The 18,254-nt window shown below is 42.1% G+C and overlaps 1 protein-coding gene across 2 annotated transcripts in view; it reads left to right on the top strand.

The window, feature by feature from the left end:
• LOC141210786 (interleukin-18 receptor 1-like) overlaps nt 1–18,254 on the top strand; it is a 111,610-nt gene that overhangs the window by 19,360 nt on the left and 73,996 nt on the right. The window contains exons 2-5 of one of the 2 annotated variants that reach the window (XM_073664765.1): nt 10,150–10,339; nt 14,384–14,540; nt 15,023–15,170; nt 17,032–17,100. In XM_073664765.1, coding sequence (XP_073520866.1) covers nt 10,150–10,339; nt 14,384–14,540; nt 15,023–15,170; nt 17,032–17,100 — 564 coding nt within the window. Of the gene's footprint in view, nt 1–10,149; nt 10,340–14,383; nt 14,541–15,022; nt 15,171–17,022; nt 17,101–18,254 lie in introns of both variants that reach the window. The other variant, XM_073664764.1, reaches the window with a different exon arrangement.

Genomic DNA, 18,254 nt, shown 5'->3' with positions numbered 1-18,254 from the left:
CACTCACATCAGAGACCAGGGCCGTCATCAGGACTTACTGCTGTTTGGGACCCGGTGACCAGAAGCAAAGAGCAGGGGCCCAGGCTGGGGTATCGTGTTCGTGTGCTGGGGCCGCGCCGTCGGCGGTGTACATCTCCTCGGCGCAGGGACCCTAGGAGCACTCACAGCCGTCAAAACTGAATGGCCGTGCAGCAGCTCCAAGGGAGTCCCTTCTCCCCTTCAGTGACGCACTGGTGAAGGCGCATATGCGATGACTCATCGTGCACGCGCCTGCATAGAGCACCAGGATGCCAGTACTGCTGCAGGGATCGTATGAGAGGAAAGTATGACAACTTTATTTTTTTAAATAATTATATGGACTTGGAGGAGAACACATGGAGAATTGGTAGTGGGGGGATGAGCACATGGAGAATTGGTAGTGGGGGGATGAGCACATGGAGAATTGGGAGTGGGGGAATGAGCACATGGAGAATTGGGAGTGGAGGGTGCGGTGAGCACATGGAGAATTGGGAGTGGAGGGTGGGGTGAGCACATGGAGGATTGGGAGTGGAGGGTGGAAAGAGCACATGGTGAATATGGAATGGAGGGTGGAGAGATCAAATGATGAACTGGGAGGGGTGGTGGGAGAGCAAATGATGAACTGTGGGTGGGGAGAGCACATGATGAACTGGGAGTGGGAAGAGCAAATGATGAACTGGGGGTGGGGAGAGCACGTGATGATTTGGGAGTGGGAGCTGGGGGAGAGCAAATGATGAATTGGGAGTAGGGAAGAGTAAATGTTGATGAATAGAGGGTGAGAGTGGGGAGAGCACAGACATGACATAATGAATTGGGGCAGAGGGTGCATGTAAATATAATGAATTGGGGGAGCAGGAGGTACAGAGTAGGGGGCGTTGAGGATGCAGGAGTGTGGGGGAAAGAGTACAGGTTCTAATAAATTTATATATTAGGTGGGGAAGTGGCTATTTACAATGGGGGGCACAGTGGTGGATTACAATTAATATTTGGAATGGTGGGTTCCATAATAACTAATTATATTAATGGTGGGTTCACATTTGTATTCAGCTGTGTAATGTAGAAGTTGGGGAATGTGCTCTAGATAACTGTGTGTTATTTTATGCAGAGATGAGTCCTGGCTGGAAGAAGTGATAGCGGTCTGTGCTGGATGAAGGAGAAAAGCGAAGATGAAGGACTTCAACTAGTGATGTCACCAGTGAGTCAGTGTGTTATCTGTACACTGACACTATACACTATATAATAGGCTCCTGTGTATAGTGTCACTGGTGATTACTGTATTACCTGTACACTATATACAGAGCTCCTGTGTATAATGTCACTGGTGAGCACTATATTACCTCTACACTTACATTATATACTGTATAACATGTACAGAGCTCCCGTGTATAATGGCACTTACGGTAATATTAGTATTGTGGGTTTTTTTTATCAATAATCAGTATTGTAGTATTCGGTCGCTATGTGTGGTAATATGTGGTTCAGTCATGGTGTGGCGGTATTTGTCCCTTGTATGTGGTATTATTAGGTGACAGTGTGGTGGTAATATGTGGTCTGGTCATGGTGTGGTGGTTTTTGTCCCTTGTATTTGCTATTATTCGGTCACTATGTGGTGGTAATATGTGGTCTGGTCATGGTGTAGTGGTATTTGATCCTTGTATGTGGTATTATTCGGTCACTATGTGGTGGTAATATGTGGTGTGGTCATGGTGTGGTGGTATTTGTATCTTGTATGTGGTATTATTGGTCATTTTAAAAAATGTATATGACACATTCCCTTGAAGAGAAATAAATAAAAATATATTTAAAAAGAGTATTGGATATTTTAAGAAATTTTTAATAGGTTAGAGTAGAGTAGTGCCGGCCAGAAGAGTCTACCTTGTCGTTGGGGCGGCTTTAAAAATCTTTTGGCCAAAACAAAAGTTGATGGCTATGTGTGTGATCTGGCGTTCAATGGGAACTGGTAATGTGTGATTGGTGAGGACGTGGTGCAGAAGTGGAGTTTTTCCAAGAGTGAGCGGTGGGAATATAGAAGGTTCGAGGGATGGAGTCAGAGATGGGATGGAGCCTGGTCGCGTCTCAAGGGGGCCCAAAAATTTTGCCAGTATAGGGCCTGACATTCTTGGTGGCAGCCCTATCAGGGACGCCCATGTCAGACGGCTCTGCTGAATAGTCAGACTTAAGGTCTGCTTCTGGCACACACTGGTCCCTCTCTAACTTTCTGACAGGAAACTGTCTCTGTCCCTTCACTTTGTACCCTCCCACTATGGGCTAGTCCCAAATATTAACCCTTACTCTTGGGCAGAACACAACACTAACACCAATAACACTTGTCACAATACGCATTACAAGAATACAAGTGTTTTCAACAAGGCTGTGGAGTAGGAGTTGGAGTCGTGGAGTTGGAGTCAGTGTCCATTTTGGTGGAGTCGGTATAAAATGGACTGTCTCCGACTCCTAAAATATATAATAAATTAGGTACAGTAGTTCAATTCAGTATGTGCTGTAAATTTTTTCATAAGAATTTGGGAAAGTTATGAATCGTCCTATAAATGTCTGTTCTATTCCTCATCTAAGGATCTAGGCTTTTAGTTGAGATGAATCTGTGCTGCACTTAATTTACATGCTCAGTAGTGAGGCAGTGCTGTGGAGTTGGAGTTGGAGTCAAAAGTCAGGTAAATTGAGGAATCGAAGTCAGAGGTTTGACTTACCGACTCCACAGACCTGTTTTTTGAGGAGAAACGTGGGCAGTATGTCCATCTCCTTACATACGGTAGCAAGATTTCTGCATAAAACTTCTAAAAAAAAACAGGGAAATTGTCTAATTTTCATTTTGCTTTTTCATTTTAAATTGATTGAAGAGCTATCTCCAATTCCTCTATGGTAGTATCTTTTTCTAAGCTATCCCTTGCATTATGCAAGGGCTGAGGGAGACAATCCTTCAACAAGTATTGGACTATTCCCAACTCCTGACCATGAGATCTATGTGAATATAGGGAGTTATAATACCTATATAATTCCTGCATAATTAAGGTATCATTATTCAGCACCACTCCGGATTCAGGTATTTACCTAGTTACAGGGCTGCCACTAGGAATTCCAGAGCCCCATACTGGAAAAATTTTCAGGCCCCTTTGAGACTCCATCCAGGCTCCACCCCAGCTCCACTTCCACCCCAACTCCACCTCCACCCATCGAACCTTACACAGTTCCACCACCAACTCTTGGAAAAACTCCACTTCTGCACCACATCCTCACCAATCACACATTACCAGTTCCCAATGAGCACCAGATCACACACATAGCCATCAGCTTTTGTTTTGGCCAAAAGATTTTTTTAAGCTGCCACCCGACAAGGTAGACTCTTTTGGCTGGGTCCTACTCTACTCTAACCTATTAAACATTTCTTAAAATGCCCAATGCTCTTTTTAGGTATTGTGGTAGATCAGCTCACTCAGCTACACATTGAGGTATAAACAGAACACTGTCTCTTTCAATTTTCAGTTGGTTTATTGTGCAGCATAAACCAATAAAAAGTTAATGGAAAATAAACATAGCCCATCCAGCCTAACAGCAAACAAAAATAGGAAAAGAGTCCAGCAAAGTACTTGCACCGGCTGGGGTCCGGCCATTCTGGGTTAGCAAAAACCACACTGTTCAGGTTCAGCAGGAACAAACACACGCTCCTCTCTCTGGAGCTGGCCTCCAGATACTGACCACAACTGAGTGTCAAGGCTGGCTATTTAAAGCCCAGACACTCCCCTGATTGGAGATATGGTGAATGACCTCCCACCCCTCACAATAATCATTCACAAAAAAACCACTCCCTTTTAGTATAGGCTTAACCCCTCTCAACAAATAATATGCTGGAGGAAATTTAATTGTTTTTAGTTCACTGAAGCGAACAGCCTCAGGGAAACATATCTCTCCTCTAGCACATTACCAGTGACTCTGTCACATATACCCCTCCAGAGCCCAAATCCGGGGGTTTTGGCACCCTCACTCACTAAACAGGGAAGTCTGGACAGAGCATCTGCATTTCCATGTACACTGCTCAAAAAAATAAAGGGAACACTTAAACAACAGAATGTAACTCCAAGTAAATCAAACTTCTGTGAAATCAAACTGTCCACTTAGGAAGCAACACTGATTGACAATCAATTTCACATGCTGTTGTGCAAATGGAATAGACAATAGATGGAAATTATTGGCAATTATCAAGACACCCTCAATAAAGGAGTGGTTCTGCAGGTGGGGACCACAGACCACATCTCAGTACCAATGCTTTCTGGCTGATGTTTTGGTCACTTTTGAATGTTGGTTGTGCTTTCACACTCGTGGTAGCATGAGACGGACTCTACAACCCACAGAAGTTGCTCAGGTAGTGCAGCTCATTCAGGATAGCACATCAATGTGAGCTGTGGCAAGAAGGTTTACTGTGTCTGTTAGCGTAGTGTCCAGAGGCTGGAGGCGTTACCAGGAGACAGGCCAGTACAGCATGAGATGTGTAGGGGGCCGTAGGAGGGCAACAACCCAGTAGCAGGACCCGCTACCTCCGCCTTTGTGCAAGGAGGAACAGGAGGAGCACTGCCAGAGCCCTGCAAAATGACCTCCAGCAGGCCACAAATGTGCATGTGTCTGCACAAACGATTAGAAACTGACTCCATGAGGGTGGTATGAGGGCCCGACGTCCACAGATGGGGGTTGTGCTCACAGCCCAACACCGTGCATGACGCTTGGCATTTGCCACAGAACACCAGGATTGGCAAAGTCGCCACTGGCACCCTGTGCTCTTCACAGATGAAAGCAGGTTCACACTGAGCACATGTGACAGACGTGACAGAGTCTGGAGACGCCGTGGAGAGCAATCTGCCTGCAACATCCTTCAGCATGACCGGTTTGGCAGTAGGTCAGTAATGGTGTGGGGTGGCATTTCTTTGGAGGGCTGCACAGCCCTCCATGTGCTCGCCAGAGGTAGCCTGACTGCCATTAGGTACCGAGATGAGATCCTCAGACCCCTTATGAGATCATATGCTGGTGCGGTTGGCCCTGGGTTCCTCCTAATGCAGGACAGTGCCAGACCTCATGTGGCTGGAGTGTGTCAGCAGTTCCTGCAATATGAAGGCATTGAAGCTATGGACTGGCCTGCCCATTCCCCAGACCTGAATCCGATTGAGCACATCTGGGACATCATGTCTCGCTCCATCCACCAACGTCACGTTGCACCACAGACTGTCCAGGAGTTGGCGGATGCTTTAGTCCAGGTCTGGGAGGAGATCCCACAGGAAACCATCCGCAACCTCATCAGGAGCATGCCCAGGCGTTGTAGGGAGATCATACAGGCACGTGGAGGCCACACACAATACTGAGCCTCATTTTGACTTGATTTAAGGACATTACATCAAAGTTGGATCAGCCTGTAGTGTGTTTTTCCACTTTAATTTTGGAAGTGACTCCAAATCCAGGCCTCCATTGGTTAATAAATTTGATTTCCATTGATGATTTTTGTGTGATTTTGTTGTCAGCACATTCAACTTTGTACAGAACAAAGTATTCAATGAGAATATTTCATTCATTCAGATCTAGGATGTGATATCTGAGTGTTCCCTTTATTTTTTTGAGCAGTGTAGTTTCCCGGGACTGTGCTCTACATGAAAATTAAAGTCTTGTAGTGCTAGGAACCACCTAGTTACCCAGGCATTTTACCTCTCTTTTCTCTCAACCATCTCAACAGGGCATGGTCTAGACTAGATACCAGTCTAAACTTCCGACCAAGTAGGTAGTATCTCAGTGTAGCTACAGTCCATTTTATGGCTAGACTCTCTTTTTCTACTATCGCATAGTTTTTCTCACAGGATGAGAGCTTCCAGCTCAGATAGAGAATGGAATGTTCTTCCCCATTTATCTATTGAGAGAGTATGGCTCCAAGACCAACTTCTGAAGCGTCTATCTGGACCACGAACTCTTTTTCAAAGTCTGGTGCGATCAGAACCGGCTGCTTACACAGTGCTAGCTTCAACTGTTGGAATGCCATCTCTGTTTCCTCCGTCCATGTCACCATTGTTGATCTGGTGCCTTTGGGGAGATCCGTAAGTGGCGCACGGCCATCATGACAAAATTTGGGATAAACTGCCGGTAATATCCCACCATTCCAGGAACGCTCTCACTTGCTTTTTGGAGAGCGGTTGCGGCCAGTTCTGGATTGCCTCCACTTTATTGACTTGTGGCTTTATCTCACCTCTCCCAACTACATAGCCCAAGTACTTGGCTTTTTCCTTTCCAATGGCGCATTTTTTAGGATTTATTGTAAATCCCACCTTCATTAGAGCATCCAGAATCGCCTGTACCTTATGCAGATGACTAGCCCAGTCTGGGCTAAAGATCACAATGTCGTCAAGGTATGCTGTGGTATACTTCTTATGTGGGGCTAGGATCCAATCCATAGCCCTCTGGAAGGTGGCTGGGGTCCCATACAGTCCAAACGGCATCCAAGTGTATTGGAGACACCCATCAGGTGACGAGAAAGCCGTCTTCTCCTTGGCTGTCTGAGACATGGGGATCTGCCAGTAGCCCTTCGTCAGGTTGAGGGTGGTGATATACCTCGCCGGTCCAAGCCTCTCGTTGAGTTTGCTGATGAGGGGCATCGGGTATGCGTCACATTTGGACACCTCATTCAGCCGGCGGTAGTCGTTACAACCTCCAATCCCCGTTGGGTTTTGGCATGAGGACGATGGGACTCGACCATCCACTCTTCGACTCCCCTATCACCCGCAGGTCTAGCATCCTTTTCACCTCGGTTGAGATCACCTCTCGGCGTGCTTTAGGAATCCTGTAGGGCTTCAGGATCACTCGTATATGCGGCTCTGTTAGCACGTCATGCTCTAAAACCTGAGTACGCCCCGGCAACTCTGAGAACAGGTCATGATTCCACTGTAGCAGTTCTCCACATTGTTGCTTCTGGGCCAGCAGAGTCCAGCAAACTCCTTGCACCGGCCGGGGTCCGGCCACTCCGGGTTAGCAAAAACCACACGGTTCAGGTTCAGCAGGAACAAACACACACTCCTCTATCTGGAGCTGGCCTCCAGATACTGACCACACCTGAGTGTCAAGACTGGCTATTTAAAGCCCAGACACTCCCCTGATTGGAGAGATAACGTGAATGACCTCCCACCCTTCACAATAGTCAAAAAAAACACTCCCTTTTTCTATAAGCTTAACCCCTCTCAACAAATAATATGCTGGAGGAAATGTAATAGTTTTTAGTTCACTGAAGCGAACAGCCTCAGAGAAACATATCTCCCTTCCAGCACTTTACCAGTGACTCTGTCACAGTACATTTTTATTTATTTTTCTTTAAGGGTATGTGCCATATACATTTTTTAAAATGATCAATAAAACCACATACAAGGGACAAATACCGTCACACCATGGCAAAACCACATATTACCACCACATAGTAACCGAATAATACCACATACAAGGGACAAATACTGTTACACTATGACCAGATCACATGTTACCACCACATAGTGACTGAATAATAGCACATACAAGGGACAAATACCGTCACCCCAAGATCAGACCACATATCACCACTACATAGTTACCTTATTACAATACTGATCATTAATAAAAAAACACAATACTAATATTAGCATAAGTGCCATTATACACAGAAGCTCTGTACATAATATAATAGTATACAGTGTATAGTGTCAGTGTACAGGTAATACATTGATCACCAGTGACATTATACACAGGAGCACTGTATACAGTGTCAGTGTACAGGTCACACAGTGGTCACCAGTGATATTATACACAGGATCCCTGTATATAGTGTCAGTGCACAGATAATACAGTGATCACAGGTGACATTATACACAGGAGCTCTATATATAGTGTCAGTGTACAGGTAATATAGTGATCACCAGTTACAATATACACAAGAGCGCTGTATATACTCTATAGTGTCAGTGTACCGGTAATACAGAGATCACAGGTGACATTATACATAGGAGCTCTGTATATGCTGTATAGTGTCAGTGTACAGGTAACACACTAACTCACCAGTGACATCTCTAATTGAAGTCCTTCATCTTCGCTTTCCTTCATCCAGCGCAGACCGCCACCATTTCTTCTAGCCAGGAGTCGTTTCTGCATAAAATAACAGTTAGCTTTAGCACTGCTTCCAGAGCACATTCCCTACTTTTCCCCCAACTTCTACACTCTGCCAGATGAATAAAAAAGTGACATAATGCCGCCCTGCACAATAACAGGACCCAGCCTCAATTCATCATTTGCTCTTCCCCATCTTCAATTCATCATCATTTACTCTCCCCCACCCCAAGTCTCAAATCATCACCATTTGCTGTACCCACCCCCAGTCTCAATTCATCATTATTAGCTGTACCCAATCCCCCAGTGTCAATCATTATTTGCTGTCCCCTATCCTACAGTCTCAATTCATCACCATTTGCTGTACCCCATCCCCAGTCTCAATTTATAATAATTTGCTGTCCCCCATCCCCCAGTCTCAATTCATCACCATTTGCTGTGCCCCATCCCCAGTCTCAATTCATAATCATTTGCTGTATCCCATCTCACAGTCTCAATTATCCATTATTTGCTGTCCCCCACCCTCAATCTCAATTCATAAACATTTGCTGTCCCCCACCTCCAGTCTCAATTCATAATCATTTGCTCTACCCCATCCCCCAGTCTTAATTAATCATTATGTGCTGTCCCCCACCCCCCAGTCTCAATCATTATTTGCTGTCCCCCATCCCCCAGTCTCAATTCATAATCATTTGCTGTACCCCATCCCTCAGTCTTAATTAATCATTATGTGCTGTCCCCCAGCTCCAGTCTCAATCATTATTTGCTGTCCCCCATCCCCCAGTCTCAATTCATAATCATTCACTGTGCCCCATCCTCCAGTCTCAATTCATCCTCATTTGCTCCTCTCTCCCCACTCTCATTTAATTAAAAAAAAAATGTTCATACTTACTTACCTCTCAGACGATCCCCTGCAGGTATAGTTCCACTTCTGCTGTCTTCCTGGCGAGTGGTGCGCATACGCGATGACGTCATTGTGTACGTGCTATCACCAGCATGTCACAGAAGAGGCGGAGGGAGCCCTGGAGCTATGTGGCTTTTCTGTATTGACGGTGCAGCACCAGGCAGGAAATCTCCCTGCGCCTAGATGGGCGCCACCGCAGGCCTGGGGCCCTGTGAGGAAAAGCACAAGAGCGGGTGGCCCAGACCGGGCCTGAGCCGCTCCTCTTTCTTTCAGCTCACCGGGCCCCATACAACAGTAAGGGGCAGTAATGCTCTGATGGCTGCCCTGTCTAGTAATATGAGTTGGATCATTTTGCGCCCTTACTATGGTGCCGCCAACAAATGGCCAGCGTTCTCTCCCTCTACAAAATATTTTTGTTTAATAAAAAAAAGTTTCTGAGTAGCCAGAGACATCAAATGATCATTTAATGATTGCTGAGCCTGTTCCCAACTGTTTCTATTAATTTCAGATGGCGAAATGACATATACCCATCATGTCCTCTCCCTTTTTTTTCAGTTTTTGTGTTATTTTCCTCATCTTTGTTTTACTTTGACTAATCTCTTTACTTTACAATCTCCTTATTTAGGGTCTTTTTAAACTTACTTGTATCTTCTATCCCTAGCCTGTAAAATCCTAAAATGCTTTCCCTGTCATTATCTTTTATGGTGGCTGGTTAGTCCCCCTCACACCATCGACCATGTGATATAATAGATTTAAGGCTTTTTAGAGAAGCCCACACGACCACTCCTGACGTCATGTGAGCCAGATCTCTGATAGATCCAATTTTCAGCAATGTGTAAAATGGTATCACTCTTTTTCTTTTGCGCGATCTTTGCAAATTGAATAGCAAATTGTTCGAATTCACCAGGAACTGCAAATTTTATTAAATTTGACTTCAAATTTGCAGCAGGTCGATTCAATTGTGTCTACTCATACCCTTGGCTTCCTAATAGAACTTTTAATTAATTCTGCAAACTGACTGAATCCTCTTGTCCATTTACAGCATATTATTAAAATATAACGATATATTGCAATGTAATTTTTATGTCTCTCACTTACTTCCTTTGTGTTTTCAGCATCTCTACGTCATGTTGAGAATGGGGACTGCATTCTTAATTGTGCTAGGAACAACAGCACATTTAAGGATTTAGCAAAAGCTGAAGAAAATAATTCTGATGACTGGAGACAAATCATGATGAAGAAGAATCTAACTGAATTTTGGCTGTTGTCGTCAAATCATTCTGTTCAAAATTTCTGTACTGCCCAGTAAGTGAATCTTTTGTCATCTTAATAAGCTGGGTATCAACAGCAGAATAGCAATTATATTATACTGCATTTTTATAGTTCTTGCCTGCTTGTAACAATAAGAGGTATCAACCATAATATGGAGATGGCACTATGGTTAACATTGAGGACCCAATTAATCAAGCAGTTTTGAACAGTTTTCTGCTTTTTGGTATTTTTTGGGTAACACAGCCAACTTTTTGAAAAGTGGATTGAGCTTAACAAGAGGGGTGTGGTTCATCATAATTTAAGCCAACAAAGTGACGCAAATTATGACAGAAATGTTCTCTAGTCCATGACTGGAATACATTTCTTGCGGTCGCACACAGCACAGGCGTCAAATTTGTTAACGAAGTGTACGGTAATGAATTGGGTGCATCTTACTCCAGTGCACTCTTCATTATGACTGGTGGACAAAGCATTAGTCTTCATGAATTGAGACCTAAATGTTCACTGCTGGCTATCAACTTGGTGGCTTTGTAGGACTTTCCAAAGTTATTTTGCCGAGGGTGCAGCTCTGTTCACACCAACATATTCTTATTTCATAAAATAACAATTCTGGAGCATTCTGTGTTACATCATTCCCCTACTATTTCTCCTGGAAAAGAATAAATTCCATTATGAATGAAGCATGTGTCTACATGACTCTATCCAATCAATGCTGACAGTGCCAGATTATGTAGGGAAACACCCTATATGCAACAAATTGATATTGAAACTAGACATTTAGGAGAGTTGACAGGTCAAATCAAGCTCTGAGCAATGATAAAGGTTTTTATGTTTCCACTAGGGCCCTTTCATAGTGGAAAACATTGATGCTCTCAAATGATAGTGATGACAACTGTTATCTTGTCACATGTATCTATTATATCTCAGAAGAAAATTTACACCGGATTCTCCCCAAATATAATGTGATTCTGTAGAACATAAGTGAGTGATGAGTGAAAGCTAAGATATTGCATAAAGGCATTGAATTTAAATTTCAATTATTCTAAAAATAAAATGTGAGTCGACAACAGAAAGTTTTAATATTCTCTTTTCCGCCAACCTAGTATAAATTGGTGGGCTAATTTCATGGCCTATTTTGCAAAAGCCCTTAAATTGCATACAGCTTTATATAGCACTGCACACAGTACCAATGCTGGCAGCACAAATCTGCTATGTGGCCAGTATACAAACAAATACATATACTATGTGTCAGTACACTGTCATTAATGAATACAACAGCTCCAATATTGCTATATATGTTAAAAAGGTAAGATACTTAGCAGGGCCGGCATCAGCACCCGGCCTACCCGGGCAAGTGCCGGGGCCCTGAGTAGGCGAGGGGGGGCCCACTCGCTGTCAGGCACCCCGCCGTGCTATGGGACCCGTGAGCGGAGGAGAGCGGTGTCAGCGCCCGAACGCCCCCGCTTGCTCAGGGCCCCGGCAGCCGTAACAATACTTACCTCTCCCTGTGCCTCCGCAGCAGCTCCGGTCTCTTCCGCGTCCTCTGACTGTGACGTCTCAGGTCAGAGGGCGCGGTGACATCTATACACCGCGCTCTCTCCTGAACTGTCACAGCGCAGAGCGAGAAGATGCTGGAGACGCTGAAGTCCAGAGCAGCAGCAGCAGAGAAGTGAGATGAGCATTTTTTTTTTTTTTTTTAATGTATGGAGGCATGGGGCATTATAAGGGAGGGAGGGGTGACATCCTGCATGGGGCATTATAAGAGAGGTGAGTGACATCCTGCATGGGGCATTATAAGGGAGGGGAGTGTGACATCCTGCATGGGGCATTATAAGAGAGGTGAGTGACATACTGCATGGGGCATTATAAGGGAGGGGAGTGTGACATCCTGCATGGGGCATTAAAAGGGGTGGAAGAGACATCCTGCATAGGGCATTAAAAGGAGGGGGAGGGACATCCTGCATGAAGCATTATAAGGGAGGGGGGGTGACATCCTGCATGGGGCATTATAAGGGGGGGTGACATCCTGCATGGGGCATTATAAGGGATGGTGGGTGTGACATCCTGCATGGGGCATTATAAGGGAGGGTGGGTGTGACATCCTGCATGGGACATTATAAGGGAGGGGGGTGTGACATCCTGCATGGGGCATTATAAGGGGGGTGACATCCTGCATCTGGCATTATAAGGGGGGTGACATCCTACATGGGGCATTATATGGGGGGAACAGCCTGCGTGGGGCATTATGTGGGGCGAACAGCCTGCATGAGGCATTATGTGGGGGCGCAGCCTGTATGGAGCGTTATATGGGGGCCAGTATCCTGTATGGAGCATTATATGGGGGCCAGTATCCTGTATGGAGTGTTATATGGGGGCCAGTATACTGTGTGGAGTGATTCGCTGGTTTCTGAGCTACTGTAGAATTTACATTAGATATCACTCATGTAACGTAAGAAGTGAAATATTTGGCCTTGTACTATATATATATTTATCTGCGGTATCTGTGCATCATGAATCAAATATGTGTTAAAAGGGTCCACTGAGACTCTTTCGCCCAGGGCCCACAAAACCCTGGAACCGGCCCTGCTCATGACCTGCGACTGAGACCAAGCTTTCTGACACTGTGCAGCACATTTCTCTCTAGAATCCCTTGATAGTCTTGAGATTTCATTGTACCCTGCACAGATTCAAGATACCCTGTGCCAGATGCAGCAAAGCAGCCCCAGACCATAACAGAGCCTCCTCCATGTTTTACAGTAGGGACAGTGTTCTTTTCTTGATATGCTTCATTTTTCCGTCTGTGAACATGGAGCTGATGTGCCTTGCCAAAAACTTCCATTTTTGTCTCATCTGTCCATAGGACATTCTCCCAGAAGCTTTATGGCTTGTCAACATGTAGTTTGGTAAATTCCAGTCTGGCTTTTTTATGATTTTTTTTCAACAATGGTGTTCTCCTTGGTCGTCTCCAGTGAAGTCCACTTTGGATCAAGCAATGACGGATGGTGCGATCTGACACTGATGTTCCTTGAGCTTAAAGTTCACCTTTAATCTCTTTAGACGTTATCCTTGGCTCTTTTGCTACCATTCGTATTTTTAGTTTCTTTGATTTTTCATCAATTTTCCTCCTGCGGCCACATCCAGCGAGTTTGGCTGCAGTCCCATAGATCTTAAATTTCTGAATAATATGTGCAATTGTAGTCACAGGAACATCAAGCTGCTTGGAGATGGTCTTATAACCTTTACCTTTAACATGTTTGTCTATAATTTTCTTTCTAATCTCCTGAGACAACGCTTTCCTTTGCTTCCTCTGGTCCATGTTGAGTGTGGTACACACCATGTCACCAAACAGCACAGTAAGTATCTGTAGCCCTATATACTGGCCCACTGAGTGATTACAAGATTGTAGACACCTGTGATGCTAATTAGTGGACACAACTTAATTTCACATGTCCCTTTTGTCACATTATTTTCAGGGATACCATCATTTCTGTCCAGGCCTATTTCATGAGTTTAATTTTTTTAAAAATTCTGTGGAAGCAGGGTTGAAAAGCAATGTCTGACTTTCATTTGTTCATTTTCATAGATTTCTAATTTATAGCTATTTTTGTCAGATTCAAGTTATTTCTGTGACCATTGTGGGTGTTTCTTTCATTAAACGAAGGGTACCAACAATTTTGACCACGTGTGTATCTACAGTGATGTAACAAATTATTTAAAAATATAATATAGTTACCCAACCTAGAGAGTGAGAGTATATGTGCATAGTGCAAAAAATCGATGTATATACATAATAATGCACCCAGAAAGGTCTAACACCTGTCACAGAAGGAAACCATCACAGGACAAAGTTTATCAAGTAGGGGGTCTCAGAAAGTGCAAAATAACACACACAGCTGCATATAAATAGTTTGGGGTGTGAAATCCTGCTGACAGATTACCTGTAAAAAAACGCTTTCTTTCTTTTGTGCCACATTGATATTGACAGTAACCACAAAGCTTTGTGTGTACGGACACATACCCTATGTGTGCCCTGATGTTTGCATTTTCAGTTCACTAAATAGTAGTTGTTTTCATTAGACAGAACAGAAGAGATGAAGTGCAGAAAAAGAATAGTGGTCACTATTGTAAAGACTCTTCTTCAGTCCAATCAGTAAGAAGACCTTTAGGAGAACCTGTGACAATCACTGTACCCGATCTGTATAGAACTTCTAACTTCTCCACAAGTTGGTATAAGGTAAGTAAACTATTACTCGTGGTATATTTTAATGAAAGTGATGTTGAATACTGTATACATCACTAAAGCAGTGGTCTCATACCGATGGTCTCTAGGTGTTGGGAGGCTACAGCTGTCAAGGCTTATTGGGAGTTCTCCGCAGTGCTGTATAGTGATGTGAATGGGCACTGCGTAATACATCATTTCCAGCAATTCTGTAGAGGAAATGTATGGCCGCCCACGGCTTCCTCTGGAATAACAGCAGATTTCTTGAGGTTTTTATATTATAAAATCCCTTTAAAGCTTGGGTTCAGTTTTAAGGCAGTGTGCTGAATATATCAGGAAATTTGTTTCATATCAATTCCCTAATATAGTTTAAGTGAGACTACCATAAAGCAGATTATATAAAGACCACACAGGATTTTATGGAACATATGGCTGTATGGTAATTTATTGCAAATTTTAATATTCATTGTATTTAAAGGTAGTCCTTGTGTTTTTAGGACTGTAAGGAGTATGTGACGAATACAAGTGAAGTGTCATTCACATCTTTACAACAATCAGACTCCGCTATATACACGTACATTATTACTTATATGTATAATGGGCAGAACTATGGTGTATGTGGAAAGAAAAGGCTCAAAGTGGAAGGTAATTAAACTGTACCAATTTCTGCAACTAATCTACCATATATGAACGTCCATGTATGCATCAGGTACACTTAATTTTATTGACATTTTACGACAATTATTTAAATTATTTATATGCAATTCTTTTTATTATTTACAGTATATTCTTTACTTATTTATATTTGCATACATTCAATGATTTATTATTATTTATTCTACAATAATATGGAGCAAAAGAGTTTAAGAAAAACTATGCTTATCTGAATGATCAGGATCTGTAACACAAACATCACTCACTATCTAGACTCCAGTAATTCAGATTTTATTTTCTCGCCTTTTATATGTAAAGAAGAGAAAAAAGGAAAACCTGATGACCAACCCGAATGATAAGTTAAAAAGACAACTCCAAAATGTAAATGGAGTCTGTCACCACCAATACCCAAATTTAACCATTTGTACATCCATATAGAGTACTTCGCCCTATAAAAATGAGCTGAGCGCATGCACAGTGTCAGTGTGTGTAGTTGCGTTCTCATGCCTCTCTTGGGAGGATGAATATAAGCGCGCTGACCCTTTGTGAGTTTGCACTCGCAGGACTCCTGCAGTGTCAATGTGTGCACACTCTCATCTTTCTCTCTAGTCGCCATCCACCACCCACTATGGTGTGATCCTGTGTAAATTAAATTAACTTTAATTTAAGTTTTTGGGGTGACAGACGCTCTATAAAAGGTACAAAATCCTAAGGAGGTTGCAAAATATATTCTCAGCATCATTTAAATTGTTACATTGCCAAAGTAATGAGACTTAGGGTTCCAGATATGAAATGTTCCAGTATCTTTTTTCCATACACCATATGGAGAAGTGAATCTGAAAGCGCAATATATGTTTTTTATGGGCGACATATACTGCTTAATGATAATACAGTGGCATATGATACAGCTTTCCATTGGTTTTATATATCATGAAATATTCTCAATGTATGACTCCAACAAAAAGCTGACACACACTGTAAACAGGACCTAAATACTAGAAGGATACCAGCCTTTTAGTTTAATAAAATCTTTATTTTGTTATCAAGCAACTGCAACAATTACAATTATATTTCAGATTTCAAAATCTCTGTAGTAGAGATGAACAAGTCTTCGGGAGAATTCGGGAGATTAGCTTGAATTCGGCCAAGAAATTCGCTATGTATCAAATTTATTTGATATGAATCAAACGGCCACCGACATTATAAGAGGTTTAGGTTGTTGGTGTGAATATATTTGAATGTCTCAAACCATCGGCCAAGACAGTCATGTGCAGCAGCTGGAATGGCCTCTTACCTGACGCATTCACGGCTCTTCTTTTCATTAGTTGGGCTGGCGCAAGATCATTGTGATGACGTTATGCACATGTGACCCCCGCGCCAGGACGATTAATCAAAAGAAGGCCCACGAATGCAATCAGGTAAGAGCCCATACTCCCTCTCCCATTACAGTGGTCACAGACCACTGTACTGACCTATAGAATGTGACGTGCAAATCGATTTGTACCAACTCTAATCATTATCTAAAACCCAACAGAAAATCACATTAATAATTATAATAAGTTAATGGGATTCATACATTTTCATTGATTTTTTAATTGTATTTTGTGCACAACAGCTTAAAAAGTCACTGTCAGATAAAATTTTCCTATAGTCATTTTTGTATAAAAACAAATATATTTATTATTAGTAATTTAGTGACAAACTAATCACTTACATATTGCAGTAGTAGAAATAAATGGCAGCAAGTAAAAGTTTATGGTTGACATCTGTAAATTATTATCTTTAGGCTAAAATGGATTTTTGTATTAATATAATTTATGTTTAACATTATTCTGTATTTTAGTTCCCATAGCTCGTAGAGAAAATATAAAGCCAAGAATCAATGGTATTGGGAATATGACAGAAATAGAAGTAGAAATTGGTAAGTACAGCACTATCTGATGACTTGTCAGAATGGAATATTAGGGATTGATTACAGTATAATAATAATAGGACTAGAAAAATTACATTTTCCATTTAACGGGACTGTTATTCTACAGATAGCCTGATTAAGTTTCTTTGGGAATTACACTGGAATTTCATGCATTTCTTGTAAAATGAAGTAATGGAAAATTCTTAAATAGTTCATGAATAAATTATGATTATACGGTTTTACTTTTTAGACCTGTGATTTTAAACTTGTTCAAATTTAGAAAAGAAATGTGATAGATCAATTAATATATGTATTATCTGTCTGTCCCTTTATGTATGTCTCTATACGCCTTGTTACTTTTTCTGCAACTGATTTTTTAGTGATTAACTTGAATTAATAAATGGAGGTTTAATCCCTTCACCACCTTGTGATTTTCTGTTTTTGTGCTTTTGTTTTTTGCTCTCCTTCTTTTCAGAGACATAACTTTTTTATTTTACCGTCAATATAGCCGTATGAGGGCTGTTTTTTTGCAAGACAAGTTTTACTTTTGAGTGACATTTTTGATGTTACCATCTATTGTACTGGAAAATAGGAAAAATTCCAAATGCTATGAAATTGCAAAAAAATGCAATTTCACAATGGTTTGTTTAGATTTTTCATTTACCATGTTCACTTAATTCTAAATGGCAATATGATTCCCCAGGTCATTACAAATATGCAGATACCAATCATTTATAGGTTCTTTTGAATTTAGGGGGTGAAAAAAAATCCAAAATTTGTAAGAAAATTTTTTTTTTACTTATTTACTATTTTTCAAGACATGTAGCTTCTCCACTTTTCGTGATCTGGGGCTGGGTGAAGACTTATTTTTTATGCCCCAAGCTTTTATTAATACCATTTTAGCGTAGATGCGATGTTTTGATCACCCATTATTGCATTTTATTCCAATGATGTGGCGACCAAAAAAATGTAGCTTTTATTTTTTTTTCTCGTTATGCCGTTTACAGATCTGATTCATTTACTTTATACAGTTCAGACATTTCTGAACACAGCGATACCAGATATGTGTATTTTTTAATTGTTTTATTTTCAATGGGGCAAAAGAGGATGATTTGAACTTTTGTATTTTAGGAGAGTTGAAGCTGCGATCATCCGATTGCTTG

The sequence above is a fragment of the Phyllobates terribilis genome, unplaced genomic scaffold (assembly GCF_046119375.1).
Source record: "Phyllobates terribilis strain yellow unplaced genomic scaffold, ASM4611937v1 Scaffold_2__4_contigs__length_985480577, whole genome shotgun sequence".
Classification (NCBI taxonomy): domain Eukaryota; kingdom Metazoa; phylum Chordata; class Amphibia; order Anura; family Dendrobatidae; genus Phyllobates; species Phyllobates terribilis.
Note: the sequence above shows the minus strand (reverse complement) of the source record. Positions and strands in the feature narration are given on the sequence as shown.